The sequence below is a fragment of the Cylas formicarius genome, unplaced genomic scaffold (genome assembly GCF_029955315.1).
Source record: "Cylas formicarius isolate icCylForm1 unplaced genomic scaffold, icCylForm1.1 PGA_scaffold_1__22_contigs__length_36826433, whole genome shotgun sequence".
Lineage (NCBI taxonomy): Eukaryota > Metazoa > Arthropoda > Insecta > Coleoptera > Brentidae > Cylas > Cylas formicarius.
Window position 1 is genome coordinate 15566920 of NW_026844264.1, and position 13119 is coordinate 15580038.

Consider the following 13119-nt stretch of genomic DNA (forward strand, 5'->3'; position numbering starts at 1 on the left):
ACAGCTTTGAAGTGTAAAAGCATCGGCTTTGTTCGAAGTCTATATATACTTTATTCGGGGAATACCGAGCCAATGGAAAGCATTATTTAAGGTTTAATAAAAATCCTCGTAGGAGATCCCGTAGTCTTGATAATACTGCGAATCTTTGTTAGGCGTTTGTCATCTAAGTTCTCCACCCCTTTTCAACTTATCAATCGCCAAAAGAAGTGAACTAAGAGAATGTTTTACTACAAAGAATATTCAAAAAACTAAAACAAAAATTATATAGGACTTTTCACTAAAATGTCTACAGGGGTTCCTAATCAAGGCTAGAAAAAAATTGTTGTTTGATCATTTTGATCACAGTTTGAAATTCACCCTAAATAACTCGGTATGGTATCATTCGCTTCTAGTGCTTACTTGAATCTCGATTTGTATGTTAAAATAGCAAAGTATAAAAGCAGTTTGTCCCAAATATTTTAAATGCCTAAATTTTTGTCTCGAAAATAGTTGGATAATAGGCAATAGAACAGTCAGGTTTTTAATTTTATGGTTAATTTTTGTTAGGATAATAAGACATAGGACAGTCAGAGTTTTAATTTTGTGGTCAAAGTTATCAAAATTGAAAAGCTAAAAAATTCGCTAAAGCCTTCCTGGTTTTACTATACACAAGTCTTAAAAATTTTTTTAAAAAATATCTTGTTCTTCACCTTCGCCTTCACTTTAATAAAGAAGAAGTTTAGGGCGTTGATTAGTTTCTATGGAAGTGCGCGACAGGTATTTGCAGAGTAGATTTTTGTGATTGAAAAACATGGAATTTCGTCATCATTACTGATTATCGGCAGATTCCGCATAAAGATTTTCTTTAATTACTAACAAGCGTTATGCCAATTAAAACAGTTTCCTCGCCATTTGACCTTGCCCCATAAACAAGTGCATTTTTATGTGCATCAATTTTTCATACGAACTGGCGCCTCATCCGACTGTCGCATTTAAAACAAACTGTTCTGCATTCATTTTTCAACTTTTTTTTTCCTCATTTAAAAACAACTCCAAAGTTTATTTTTGTGTTGATCAAATGCGAAAGGTCTAGGAAACGCAAGCCGGTATTTCCTCTTCATATGCCGTATACGGATTTAACAATAAATAACGTTATATAGCTCACAAATTTGTTTCTTAGTTGTGGCTCAGTTCGAATGATCTCATAGAATTTTACTGCAAATAAAGAAAAAAACTTGTTTTATTCATGTACACCCACAAATTCGTGTCATGTTCGTGATTTGCCTGTTTTAATCAACGTAATGATTTATGTAATTGTTTTATGGTATCTAAATCGTAAGATTTTATAAATAATTTGAATTACAGATGATTTATTGAAGCCATCAATTTGCAGGAAAGTTAGTTTATTGTCTGTGAATGTAGATATTTTATAGCTGCATTGATCACTTTCACATATACTTTATATTTTTATAATTTTTGACCTTGGTTCGGATTCTATTATTAGGAGTTTCAAGTTGTGGTCTATTATTTGCAAATGTTCTGAATTCTTCCTGCGTCGGTGGTTGATACATCGAACATGCTGACGTTCGTCAGTCTTCCTGTTCTTCAAAGCTTAATTGGAAAGTGTTTTGCATTCTGCTTTATACTTGCTGAGGGGTCTGAGTTAAATGACTCCCATGTGGGTGATTGGTTGGTTAGATAAGTCTATGGAATCTCGGACTTTTTTTGGGATGGGGGGTGCATTATAAAAAAACTCCTTTGATGCTGTTCGCACTTTTGGAAGAACTCTATAATCTTTATCTCTATAAACGTTTTATTTTGTGAATTATTTCGTCATTTCTCAACTGAAATCAAAGCCAATAGGATACACCTATCTCTATCGGTTCTTAATAAACATCGTGCGGTTCATCACGTAGGCCTACGAAGAAAATCAATATACAAACCGCGCGGCCGATCGCCAAGCGCCTTCTTGTTTATTAATAATTGCGAAATATACGCGAAAAACTACGTAAGATTGAAACAAAACGTCAAAGGCATCTTAGTCACCTCTGGATCCGTACAGATAAAGACATCAGAAATAAAAACGCACGTGTTTGTAATACAAATCTACTCGGTGGACTCGAAGTGTTGGGCAAATACTGTTCGTTTATTTTGTGTTTTGTGTGCAAACTTCATTAGCCGATCCAATTTATAAAGGGTGTCCCACTTGAAGTAGAAACTAGCATAGCACTGAACAGCGCGAGCGGTCTCAAACCCAAAAATTTCACACTACAGAGTCAAAGAAAAAAGTCAAATCCCTATAAAACGTACGCATATGAGTTTACGCAGTGAAAATGAAAACAATCGCTCAAAAACTAACCGAGATGCTGGCTCGTCTCCATCTTAACTGGGACACCTTGTATACAGGTCTTTATTCAAACAATGTGCGGAAAATCGGATTTGGATGAACAATTATCACCTAAAATATTTTGTTACCTTGACGGTATTTTTTGTGCGCTTGTCGAAATCTGGTACGAAAATATTGGATTTTTGTATTACTGACTTTGGTAGTTTACAAGTGCATACAGTTTATCTAGTTGATTGATGGTGTTAGTTGTTTGCCTTACGATTGCCTATTTTTTTTCTGATTTTGCGTAACGGTAAAGTTTTTCTAGGATTTCGGACAGTATTCTTGGGGAGAGAATTTTTTTTTTTTTGACACAATCGGTCAAAGTTAAAGACGAGATTAAAGGTTACGTTCTGAATAAGGTTTCGCGCCATAAATAAACTCAAATCGTTTAATAAACCGAATTCTAACCTCAGCCAGATAAAATCATAACCTGAGTAGGTGGTGTATATGTATCTTATCTAAAGATTCATAAATAAATATGTTTACTTACATGAAAATGATTTTCGCAGAAGAACACATATTTTTTCCGGTGTCTTTATTGTTGCCTGGTAAATGAAAGTAAACTTATGCCAACAATTCTGGCTTCCTGCGATTTAATTTGAAAAATATTCATTACAAAAGTTTCTACTATTACTGTTAAAAAAAATAATTTCGTAGTTCTATGCAACAAATATAAGCAATTAAAAATTGTAAAATTTAAATTCTCTTTGAAACGCGCTGTCATTTGCTGTGCCCGGTTGTGACGTCAATTCGCTTCTAAGATTACGCGTCAGCCGGACGGTAGCATAGAGAAGTCATTAGAGAACGACAACCCGTTCGTCTTGGTGGTTTTAATTTTAATTTTAGTCTTGAACCTGTCGTTTGCTTTTGTTATTTTGTGTCTAGTATCAAAAAGAAAGTTTTAAAGATGAGCGAAGCCTTTTATTTTCTGGTAAACGAATAAAAATTTTATCTGGGGTTTTACGGGTTGTACTCAAACACGATCCTCGATTTGTAATGTTCTTTTGTGTTCCAAACTGGCGTAGATTAAATAGAAACACATCTTTACACGAGCCAAAAATAAACGTAAATAATATAATTCTCGGTCCATAATCGTAAAATAACACTATAACGTGTCGCCGCATCGATCGAAAAGCAGCGGTATGACGTCATGTCATTCCCGTGCTTTTAGTGTGGTTTAAAAGGAATATCCGGGTGTCACAACTTGAATTATCTATTGCAACTTGAATATGGGGTTTTGATTTTATATATTTGGTGTGTGTAATTTCTATACATAAACAAATGTATTAAAGCAATAAAAAAAATGTTTGCGACCATGATTTCCATGATTTCTCGATGCACTTATTCTACCCTCGATCTTGCCCTCGATAATTAGATTGAGGCCTGTGACTTTTTGAATAAGCTCTTTTGAAATGAGAAAATCGTCGCAGAAATTATCGAATGCGTAAGTTCATAATTGTTCGAAGGAATGAAGGAAAATTAATGGACTTTACTCTTCAAGACAAATGGGGATGATTTTCGTGTTAAGTATGTGTATAACGTGTTCGTTTATCGATGGATATACAACGTTAAATTATCCGAATTTGCCATGGACAATATGAGAAATGTATTTTCCCTAAAAAGTTTTTATTTGATCATTAGTGAAGAACGTTCCTTTTGTGTGACGCGTTCTTTTATATTGCGTTTTTTTACTCGTACGTGCCCTGAATAAGGAACGGGAAATATTTTTTAAGCGCTTTGTTCGATCTAAACAACTGAATGAGATAACGCCAGGAACTTTTATTGACTCTCACTATATTATAATCTTAATTGCTGCTCGCGCGAAAACATGTTTCGAACCTGCGATATTATTTGACCCGTTCACCTTCCTCGCTCTCTCGGACATTGCGTCCGTGTGTCTTCACGGAATGCAAGTACACGGTGTTTATCCTGTCCGTGCTAGATGATTCTCGTAAATAAGCAGTAGTTGGTAAAACAGACCGAGCAATCCCATTAAATCGGACGGAGACCCGTCAAACGCTTCATGTTTAATCCACCAGTCTAAACGCACACTTTCTAGACACTATCAATGACTTAATTCATAAAACCAAGTTATATTGTGAAATACAGTTTTCCGTGCATTAAATTTAGTTTACAAAGTTATCGTGGAAACTTGTATTCTGGCAAAAGTATTACATCTCAGTAAAAGCGGTTAAATGGCATCGCATCAAAGTGGTGGGTTTTGGTTTTCAGTTTTGAAATTGAGAAAATTAATGCTATAATTTCGGAGATAACCGGAAAAAGTCTTCTTTTATATTATATTGTGGCGTTATCCTAAAAGGTATTTATAATTCTGTCAATTTTTTTTCCTGCAAGATGTTGCTATTAAATAAAATGCCAGTCGGTTGTGTACAGACATCAGCAGCAATAAACTATACCTGATACGCACAGAAAGAAGGAGTAATTATTTTTTAATTTTTGAAGATATTCTATAAATTTTATCTTTGTGTTGTATGAATATGTTCTGAAAAAAAGATGTAAATGTATTGTGTTTTTCTTTGCAACTATCCTAATTACATTCTTCTATCTGAGAAACAATTACCACAATTCTTTGTGCTTGATTGTTTTTGTTAGCATCTTATCTGAATCCGTTAAAGTAATCACTCATACCATAAATAATGACGATACACGTGAGGTAGTCAAACATTTTTTTTAAATTTTCACATTTTACCCCGAAAAATTTGAAACTTTTCTACAAATGTGCCGATTTTAAAGGTTGGCTAAACTTTCATTTTTTCACGTTTTTCTAATCTAACTTTTTTTAATAAAGTGTTTTGGTTAATATACAAAGTTTATATGGTTTTAACATTTTGAAAACAAGTAAACTTAATTTTTTTTATTGTATCTTGAAGTCTTGTGATAAAGTCTAAACTAAACCGTATTTGGTTTTAAGAATAATAGTACCATATTAACTTGCCATCAACTTAGAAACTTTTTATAGGTGCGATTTGAAGATTTCCTTTGAAATCGAGTATTTAAGGTAAATTTAAGAGAAACCTTTTTATTAAAAGCTTTTTGAACATCGGAATATTGACAAATAAAAGTAAATTGTTTTTAAAATCTCTCATTTGCAATATTCGAATAATCTATGGTCTTTCACACAGTAGGAAAGAGATAATCTTGCAAATACCAGGGCGTGTAAATGAAGTAACCGACCTGTGTATAAAGGCACGTTTGGCCAACGAATCGGACAAAAAGTATTTAATTTCTAAGAAAAACCGGCAACTCTCGCCTCAAATGCCCAACTCATCGGTCCATCTAGTTAGTCAAACGTGCACAAAAGTCTTTAAGTTGAGCGAATTCGTCTTTTTATTATACTCGATTTCGTCTCATGGATTTAGTCGAGAATATTTCCTTACCTTTTCTCCAACAGCTTCGTTTGTTTTTACAACCGCTTGACTGGGGCAATAAAAATAAGCAGTATAAATAAGTAACTGGATGTTTAAAGATAAAGATTAATTTAGCAACCGCCAGTATGTAACTTCGTTAAATTGTCGAGTTTCATTTTGTATATGGGCGGCTCGCTATCGAACGAAAGAAGTACACGAATCTCTCGTATTTTCGTTTAGGCCCGAAACATGTAAGCGAGGAACGCAAAAAGTTCGAGTGCGCGCGTACGTATACGCGCTTTTAAGTGAAAATCGTACCGAGTGATGGAAAGTGTTCAGCCGAAACCAAAAAGAACTATATTACGTCGTGTGAGTTACGCTGGCGAATACAGGAATTTCAAACCGCCCCCTACGGTTCTTCATTCGCCGCCAGTTTCGGCGGGAATATGGAACTGGCTCTCTTCGAACGTCAAGAAGAACCTTCAGTCGCCGAAAATAATCAAGAGAACTGCTCTGGTTAGTTTGGTTAGTTTACTCCGCGTCTCCACTACCTATACATTAGAACCTTAATATTTACCAGTGTCGTCAAACCAATTTTTTCAAATTTCCATAAAATGTAATCAAAATTGCAGGCTTTTCAACGCTATATACAAATTCGACAATAACACAATTTTCGGAATTTAACTATCTGCCCTGTTTTTCTCTTCTCTTCGTTTTTTATTTCCATTTTTCTCGCTTAAATGTGTAATAATTTAATCTACTTAATAAATTCAGTGTTAAAGGGTGCCAACCAGAAGTGTTCCCACAATGTACTATATTGTGTGGACCTTGGATCACCCGGACCAAATCCTTCTAAATTATACTTAAGCTTTAATAAAACAGTACTAATCTAAGGTAAAACCCAGCCAATTTGGCAACACAGCGTCAAATTTGAAAAGTAGTCTATCTTGAGTTGAGTTGTAAACCCAAGGGAAACAAAACCGTGTCCTCCTCCGCACCATTTTAATGTAAAACCATTTAAAAGCAACATCCCACCCTGAGTAGAGTCAAAACACACAGAAGGTTTGCTCCATCTTGAGCTGGATTAAAACTGTATTGCGAAAGTCTAGTTATTAGTGACTACTGGTTACTTTAACTTAATATAATTAAAATTAATTAAATGTCCTCCAAACATGTATCACTTATAGTTGCAGCGCAATTAAAGATGTTGCATTTTTACACCCATTTGTTTTTGTGTACGGTTTCGGAGGGTGGGATGCTGTTTTGATATTACCAGAGTTAGGCGAAGATGAGCACTTGAATGTTCGAAACATGTACTGACTTCTGGATGGCGATAAATGCTAACTAAAATGTTTTCAACTGGACGTCAGCTTGCTTCTTTTTTAATCGAACACGCTCTGTATTTTTGTGAAGAGCATGACTAAGATGCACCTAGTCTATTCAAGTTTCTTTTATAGATCTGTGTACAAATAATTTTCGTTCTTGATTGGTGGACATTCCCTAAGCATGTCCTATTTGCTCTCAACCTCTTTGCGAAGAACGTCTTGCCATGCTACTATTTTTTTTTAAATTTCGCTCCAGCAATGGGGAATCGAAAATATACGTTTTTAATTTAAACCAACTATTTTTATAATTATATCTTATTGAAAATTGAAACTCTAGATCCCTTTCTATATTTCGAATTGTCATTTAAATATTTTTACTTGTGGGGTAGGTGCCCTTGCATTTACACATTATATTTGACCTATTCAGATTTTTTGAGAGTTTGTATGTCAGATTAAAATTGAATTATCTAACCAATCCCAATGAAAGAAAAAACATATTTGTGAAAAATAATATGTACAGGGGTTTCAGAATAAAATAATGAACAGTTCACATTTTCTCTTTGGTCGATCCAGACTATTTGAATGACTGTGATTAAGTGTATAATCAATCTCTTGACTGGAACCTTCGGCACTGCACTAACACACAATAACGCGTTTTACCACAAACCGAAACTCAATTTTACGTAATCGACGCGCGTTTCGCCAACCAAGTTGGCATCTTCAGGAGAAGATTAAAACTAAACTTAATAGAACAAATGCTCTCTCTCTCTCTCTCTCTCTCTCTCTCTATATATATATATATATATATATATATATATATATATATATATATATATATATATATATATATATATATATATATATATATATATCGGGAAGTGGGAGAGCAAGCTGATAAGGAAAATTTTAAAGTAGTCTCAATTCCTTTCTCTCCCCAATATACAAGTGGACTTGATAGAGTCCTCAGGGCCGCAGGTCTTCGAAGAGTCTATCATTCCGGATCAAAATAAAAAAATCTCTTGTGTAATCCCAAGGATAAACTAGACACCCTTGAAAAGTCGGGAATTTATGAAATATGTTGTAGCACTTAGTTCATTTAAAATTTGGTAGATTAGAAAGATCAAGTGTAGCCGAACATATGTTCAACAATAATCATATGATTATTGTTGAATATTGTAAGTAATTTAAAATTAGTTAAACATGTAAATAATAGTAGAAAATTAGATGCCTACGAAAGCTTGGAAATTGTTAAGAGAAGGAATAAGGCACTGAACAAGGACAGAGGTCCAATCCCATTTAGCCCATTATACGCGCTGATTGGTTGCGTGAATAGTGCGTAATTCCCTCTCCTACTTCCCGATGTATGACAGCATATATAGAGAGCATTTGTTCTATTAAGTTTAGTTTTAATCTTCTCCTGAAGATGCCAATTTGGTTGGCATCTTCAGGCGCGTCGAGTACGTAAAATTGAGTTTCGGTTTGTGGTAAAACGCGTTATTGTGTGTAAGTGTATAATGAACTTCCACAGTAACAGTGACAACGCACAGACTAACAATTTTGTAAAATACTTAAAACTGTTTAGAATAAGATATTAAGATGTTAATTAGAGCTGAAAGTTTAAGCTTAACGAACAAAATATTTTTTTTTACCTTAGCTTCTGACAAGATAAAAACTAGACAATTTTTAAAATAACCTTTATCGTCCAATGAAAATTTAAATAGTATCGAATGCGCCCACGAAAGATTCTCGTATTGATTTTATAAATTATATTCCATGAAATAAATCGGATTCATGCTCACAGTTATTTTTTAAAGTAAAATCAGTTGAAATGCGACACTATAATCTCCGGTCGTATTTCATTTAAATAGTCCTTTAGAAACAGTGTTTGCGAATCAATAAAGTTGATTCGGAGTTCAGGAAAACAAAATCCTCTTTTCCCTTTGGGAAGCCGATTCAATTTTACTACTTTATTCTTGTTACGAGAAATCTATAAATAAGAATCCGTTTATAGAAAGAATCTCCCGCTAAGAAATAAATTGATTCCAAAACAACTCCGTAAACTCTCGTATACCTGCAAAACGCCCACGCGATTTAATCAGAGTAATGCCCAGGGCAAAATTTCAAACAGGTTTAATTTCATTCGGTCAATATACATTAATTAGTTTTCCTTTGAAATAAGGGAGTAAAGGCCAAATCACAATCTTGAAGCGCAACAACTTGAAAGGATTTTTATTAAACAGTATCGTTTAAAAATACGACTAATATTTATAAAATCAAAATGTATTTAATATATAAATAGCAGATGCCATGTTTGTATATATTGCGCGGAATATTCACAATACGTGGTTTTTAAATAAATAGTTTTACTTTTGGGATGTAACTTTTCTTTAAAAAACACAATTGGAAAGCACATTCCCTAGTAAGCTAAAAAAATGCTGCGGACTATTTAAAGTAATTTATAGCCACTAAGTATTCTTATAAGATTTAGATGTAAAACATATTTACTGTTACATTTATATTTCGTCTGAATAAGTTAAATTCTTCTTAAATATTTGAAACATTATAATTAAAATAAAAATTGAAATCTTTATATTGAGTTGCCACATTATTAAAACAAATAAATTATGTGGACTGGATTATAAAAAAAGCGACTTATTTTAGTCATAGGTCGTAAATATCCCTGTATATATAAAAATCTAGGTGGACAAAGGAACGTGTTCCGGAGTTGCTTTTCTCTGCTTATCAGTGAACTATATTTGCTGGTGGCACAGCCATTATGTTGCGCATCAAAGACCAGCGACGGATATCGAATACAGAAAGCGATTCCGATTCAGAAACACTCATCTCTCTCAGGGAAATAATATCCTTTGCTTTTTATCTCGAAAATAGCCTTCTTAAATAAAAAAAAAAGCAGTAGCGAGGAGGAAAGAGGGAAAAACAACGACCCTAATAGACGGAGAGGAATGTAGCTACGATTGAAGAAGGCTCTCCTACTGCCAAACAGATTGACATAAATATCGTTCAATTAATTAAATAGTGGAAAACGTTAAGAGGTATCGAATCGGTTAAACATTCTGGGTTTAAAGTTTATTATTAAAAAAATAATAATAAAAAAAACGACTTTGGAAAACCGTTTTAATTAATTGGGCTTTATTTGAAAATAAAATTGCACATTTTGAATTTATTTTAATTTACAGAAATAAATGTTACGTTTTAATAAAATAGAAATAATTCACGGCAGCCCCTAATTAGTATCTAAAAAGTTGATGCCTATTATTCTGAGATGAAAGTTGAAATTTCAAAAGATTTGGTCACCATTGGACAGTTTCCCGCGATTTATTTTAAAATTTTAATTTCTTTCTAACAAAACCAAGAATGAAAATTATAAAATTTTGCATGTCACTGAATCGACTCCATAGCTTCAACTTTCCAGATCGCCTTTCTTTATTCTTTTTTTTTTTGAGTATTGTGAAAGAGACAATCAGTCGTCAAAACGGAAGTACCATGACCCATATTTTAGATTGCGGATATATTTAAATGGAAGCACACATACCTATAATTTTAGCTCATTTAAGAAGTCCGTATAAAATTTAATGCGTTCTATACCACGAATATAAATGAATAATTATAACTTTGATTTATTCATACCTGTGTTTACAGGTATACAAATGGTTTATAGCTAATAGACCTCACAAATCGTGACAACGTACAATGGTTTTAAAGCATCGTTAACATTTGGAGCAAACGAATTTAGAAAATTAATTTTGTTTCTTTGTTTTACAGTTGCCGGTTGTGGATCCATTTCTGGAGAAAGTAAATATTTCCGATTTAGGTAAGTAAAGACCTAAATAGTATGTTTATAAAATTAAATAAACTAACGGTAACGCGTAAAAATATTTAAATATATTGCAAAAATAATGAATTTTTCCAAACAATATTATTTTTAGTAACATTAATTTTTAATATTTTACATCAGTTTATTAGAACAGAATGTAAAAACAACGCAACAGTTTTATAAAATGAACGGTGCATAAATAAATCCATGTTCAATGTGAATTCAAACTTTTAGAATGCATCGAATCTATTTCTAGCAGTGATTTCAACGTATTGGCAAAACAGTATGTAATCCTATGCGGTTTGATTGACTAACCATTCGGTCGTATTTTGAACGATATTTGAGTAAATTTGATGTACCTAATCAAGTATTTACACGCATCTGTGCGTTTCACGTTCAATTAATCTCAGTTAATGTTTCAAGCTCAATTAATCGGTTTACCACTGGGACCCATATGTTTACAAAAATAAAATTAGAGAAATTACTGTCTACAGGCTTAAGTTATGCGCACCAGCTGTTTGCTACTGGCAAACATCAAAATAGACTAAAAATGTTTAATTGTTGTGACAGCGTTCGACCTATGATATTAAGCTGGGAATTATCGTCTGCGAATGAACATTTATAATAAATATCGAATTCAGAGGACCACTTGGGCAAGTTCGGGGTGTTACTTATTGTAATTCATTTTGCAGATTTTACATTGTTAATTGTGCCAACTAAATAATAATGAGTTCCAATCCTTAAATACATTCGATATTCACCTGCACCGAAGAGCTTCTACATTTTCGTAGACCTTCAGCAGATATCCAGAAATTGAGAATTAATGATCAAACTTAGTCGATTATAACATTTAAAAATGGTGTGTCAAAAACGCGAAATTTAAGAAATAATAAACTTTTTAATGAATGAATTTTATCAAATTTACTTGGTATACACTGTATAAGCTGCTTTATTGCCCACGTTGCCTTTTGTTGGGCTTCTGTAATTCTGACTATCATCTATAGTTAATGAAAGACTAGCGTCCTATCTCAACGATCACAAAATTTTAACAAAATGGGAAAAAGTATGTTAGAAATGTGAATAAAAATTCTAATTCTAAAGTGCGCCTTTGGAATTACGGCCTATCGGCCCATTTATATTGATGAACATTTCAGTGATAAAATACAACGTATGATATCTGAACCACTTGACCCAAATTAACTAGCCATAACATTGTAATAAACGAACGAACCCCGAGCTTTGACATTTGTTAAAATCAAAGCATGTTTGTCACAAACACAATTAATTTTGCTATCTACAGCAAAAATTTTATAATTTTTTATAATTTGTAACGGAATTATAAAACATTTTTGTAGACAGTTGCTCGTTTTTTTTTTAACTTCTGGATTCCTCCTGCGTCGGTTTTTGTTGACTCGAACAGAAACACCGTCTCGGATGACTTGATTCCCATATTGGTGACTGGTAGAGACCTGAGTCGCGGTTAAGATTATTAGGTTGCTTATAGATTTCTATAGTCTCTCGAATTTTCCGTTGGTAGAAGAATTGATAACATGCAAGAATTTTAGTTTTATCGAATAAAAATTTATGTTCGGAAGGCGCATACAGATCTTAATTAAAAATATACCTACAATCTGTAGTTGGTTGTTGTTCAACTGCTTCAAAAAAACTAATAGTTTTGAATTAGCTCACTTGTTTGATTTATGTTAAAATATTCTCTTCTAACATTAAGCGAAAGTTTTTAGCTGCCAATTACTTAAACAAGAGACCAGTTCTGAAAAGGAAAGAGGATAAGGAAATGTTTAGTTTCCAAATGATATTTTTCCTTGCCTCACGGGTATCAAAATACCTTGTGCATCTAAAGTAATGCTTTTTATTTGTTCAATGAAGCGAAAGGAATTAAGTACAAAACTGTCAGTTTTCCCTGTAAAGGGTTTTAATAATATTATTTTACTCTATTTTAATATTACACACTTTAACAGATTTAATTAAACTTTAGAATTCGTATTTAAAATTTCATTTAATTATCTAGCTTGATGGGAAATACATAATCACAAAAATAAATAATTAAAGTTTATAGACTAACTAAACAAGGTAAGAAATTTGAATAAATAAATCTATAAAACAGAAAGTTAACTAAAAAGAGTTCGTTAATTCGGGCCATGAAGTTTAGTTGAAAATGTTCCTCTTAAAATGATCGTTTCATTTTTCACACATTAAAGCAGT

The 13119-nt window shown here is 32.9% G+C and overlaps 1 protein-coding gene across 4 annotated transcripts in view; it reads left to right on the forward strand.

Moving 5' to 3' along the window:
* The window catches only part of LOC132696234 (5'-AMP-activated protein kinase subunit gamma-2), a 111834-nt gene that overhangs the window by 80944 nt on the left and 17771 nt on the right, over positions 1-13119 (forward strand). For all 4 annotated transcript variants that reach the window (XM_060660955.1, XM_060660954.1, XM_060660956.1 and 1 more), the window contains one exon: positions 10845-10893. In XM_060660955.1, coding sequence (XP_060516938.1) covers positions 10845-10893 — 49 coding nt within the window. The remainder of the gene's footprint in view (positions 1-10844; positions 10894-13119) is intronic.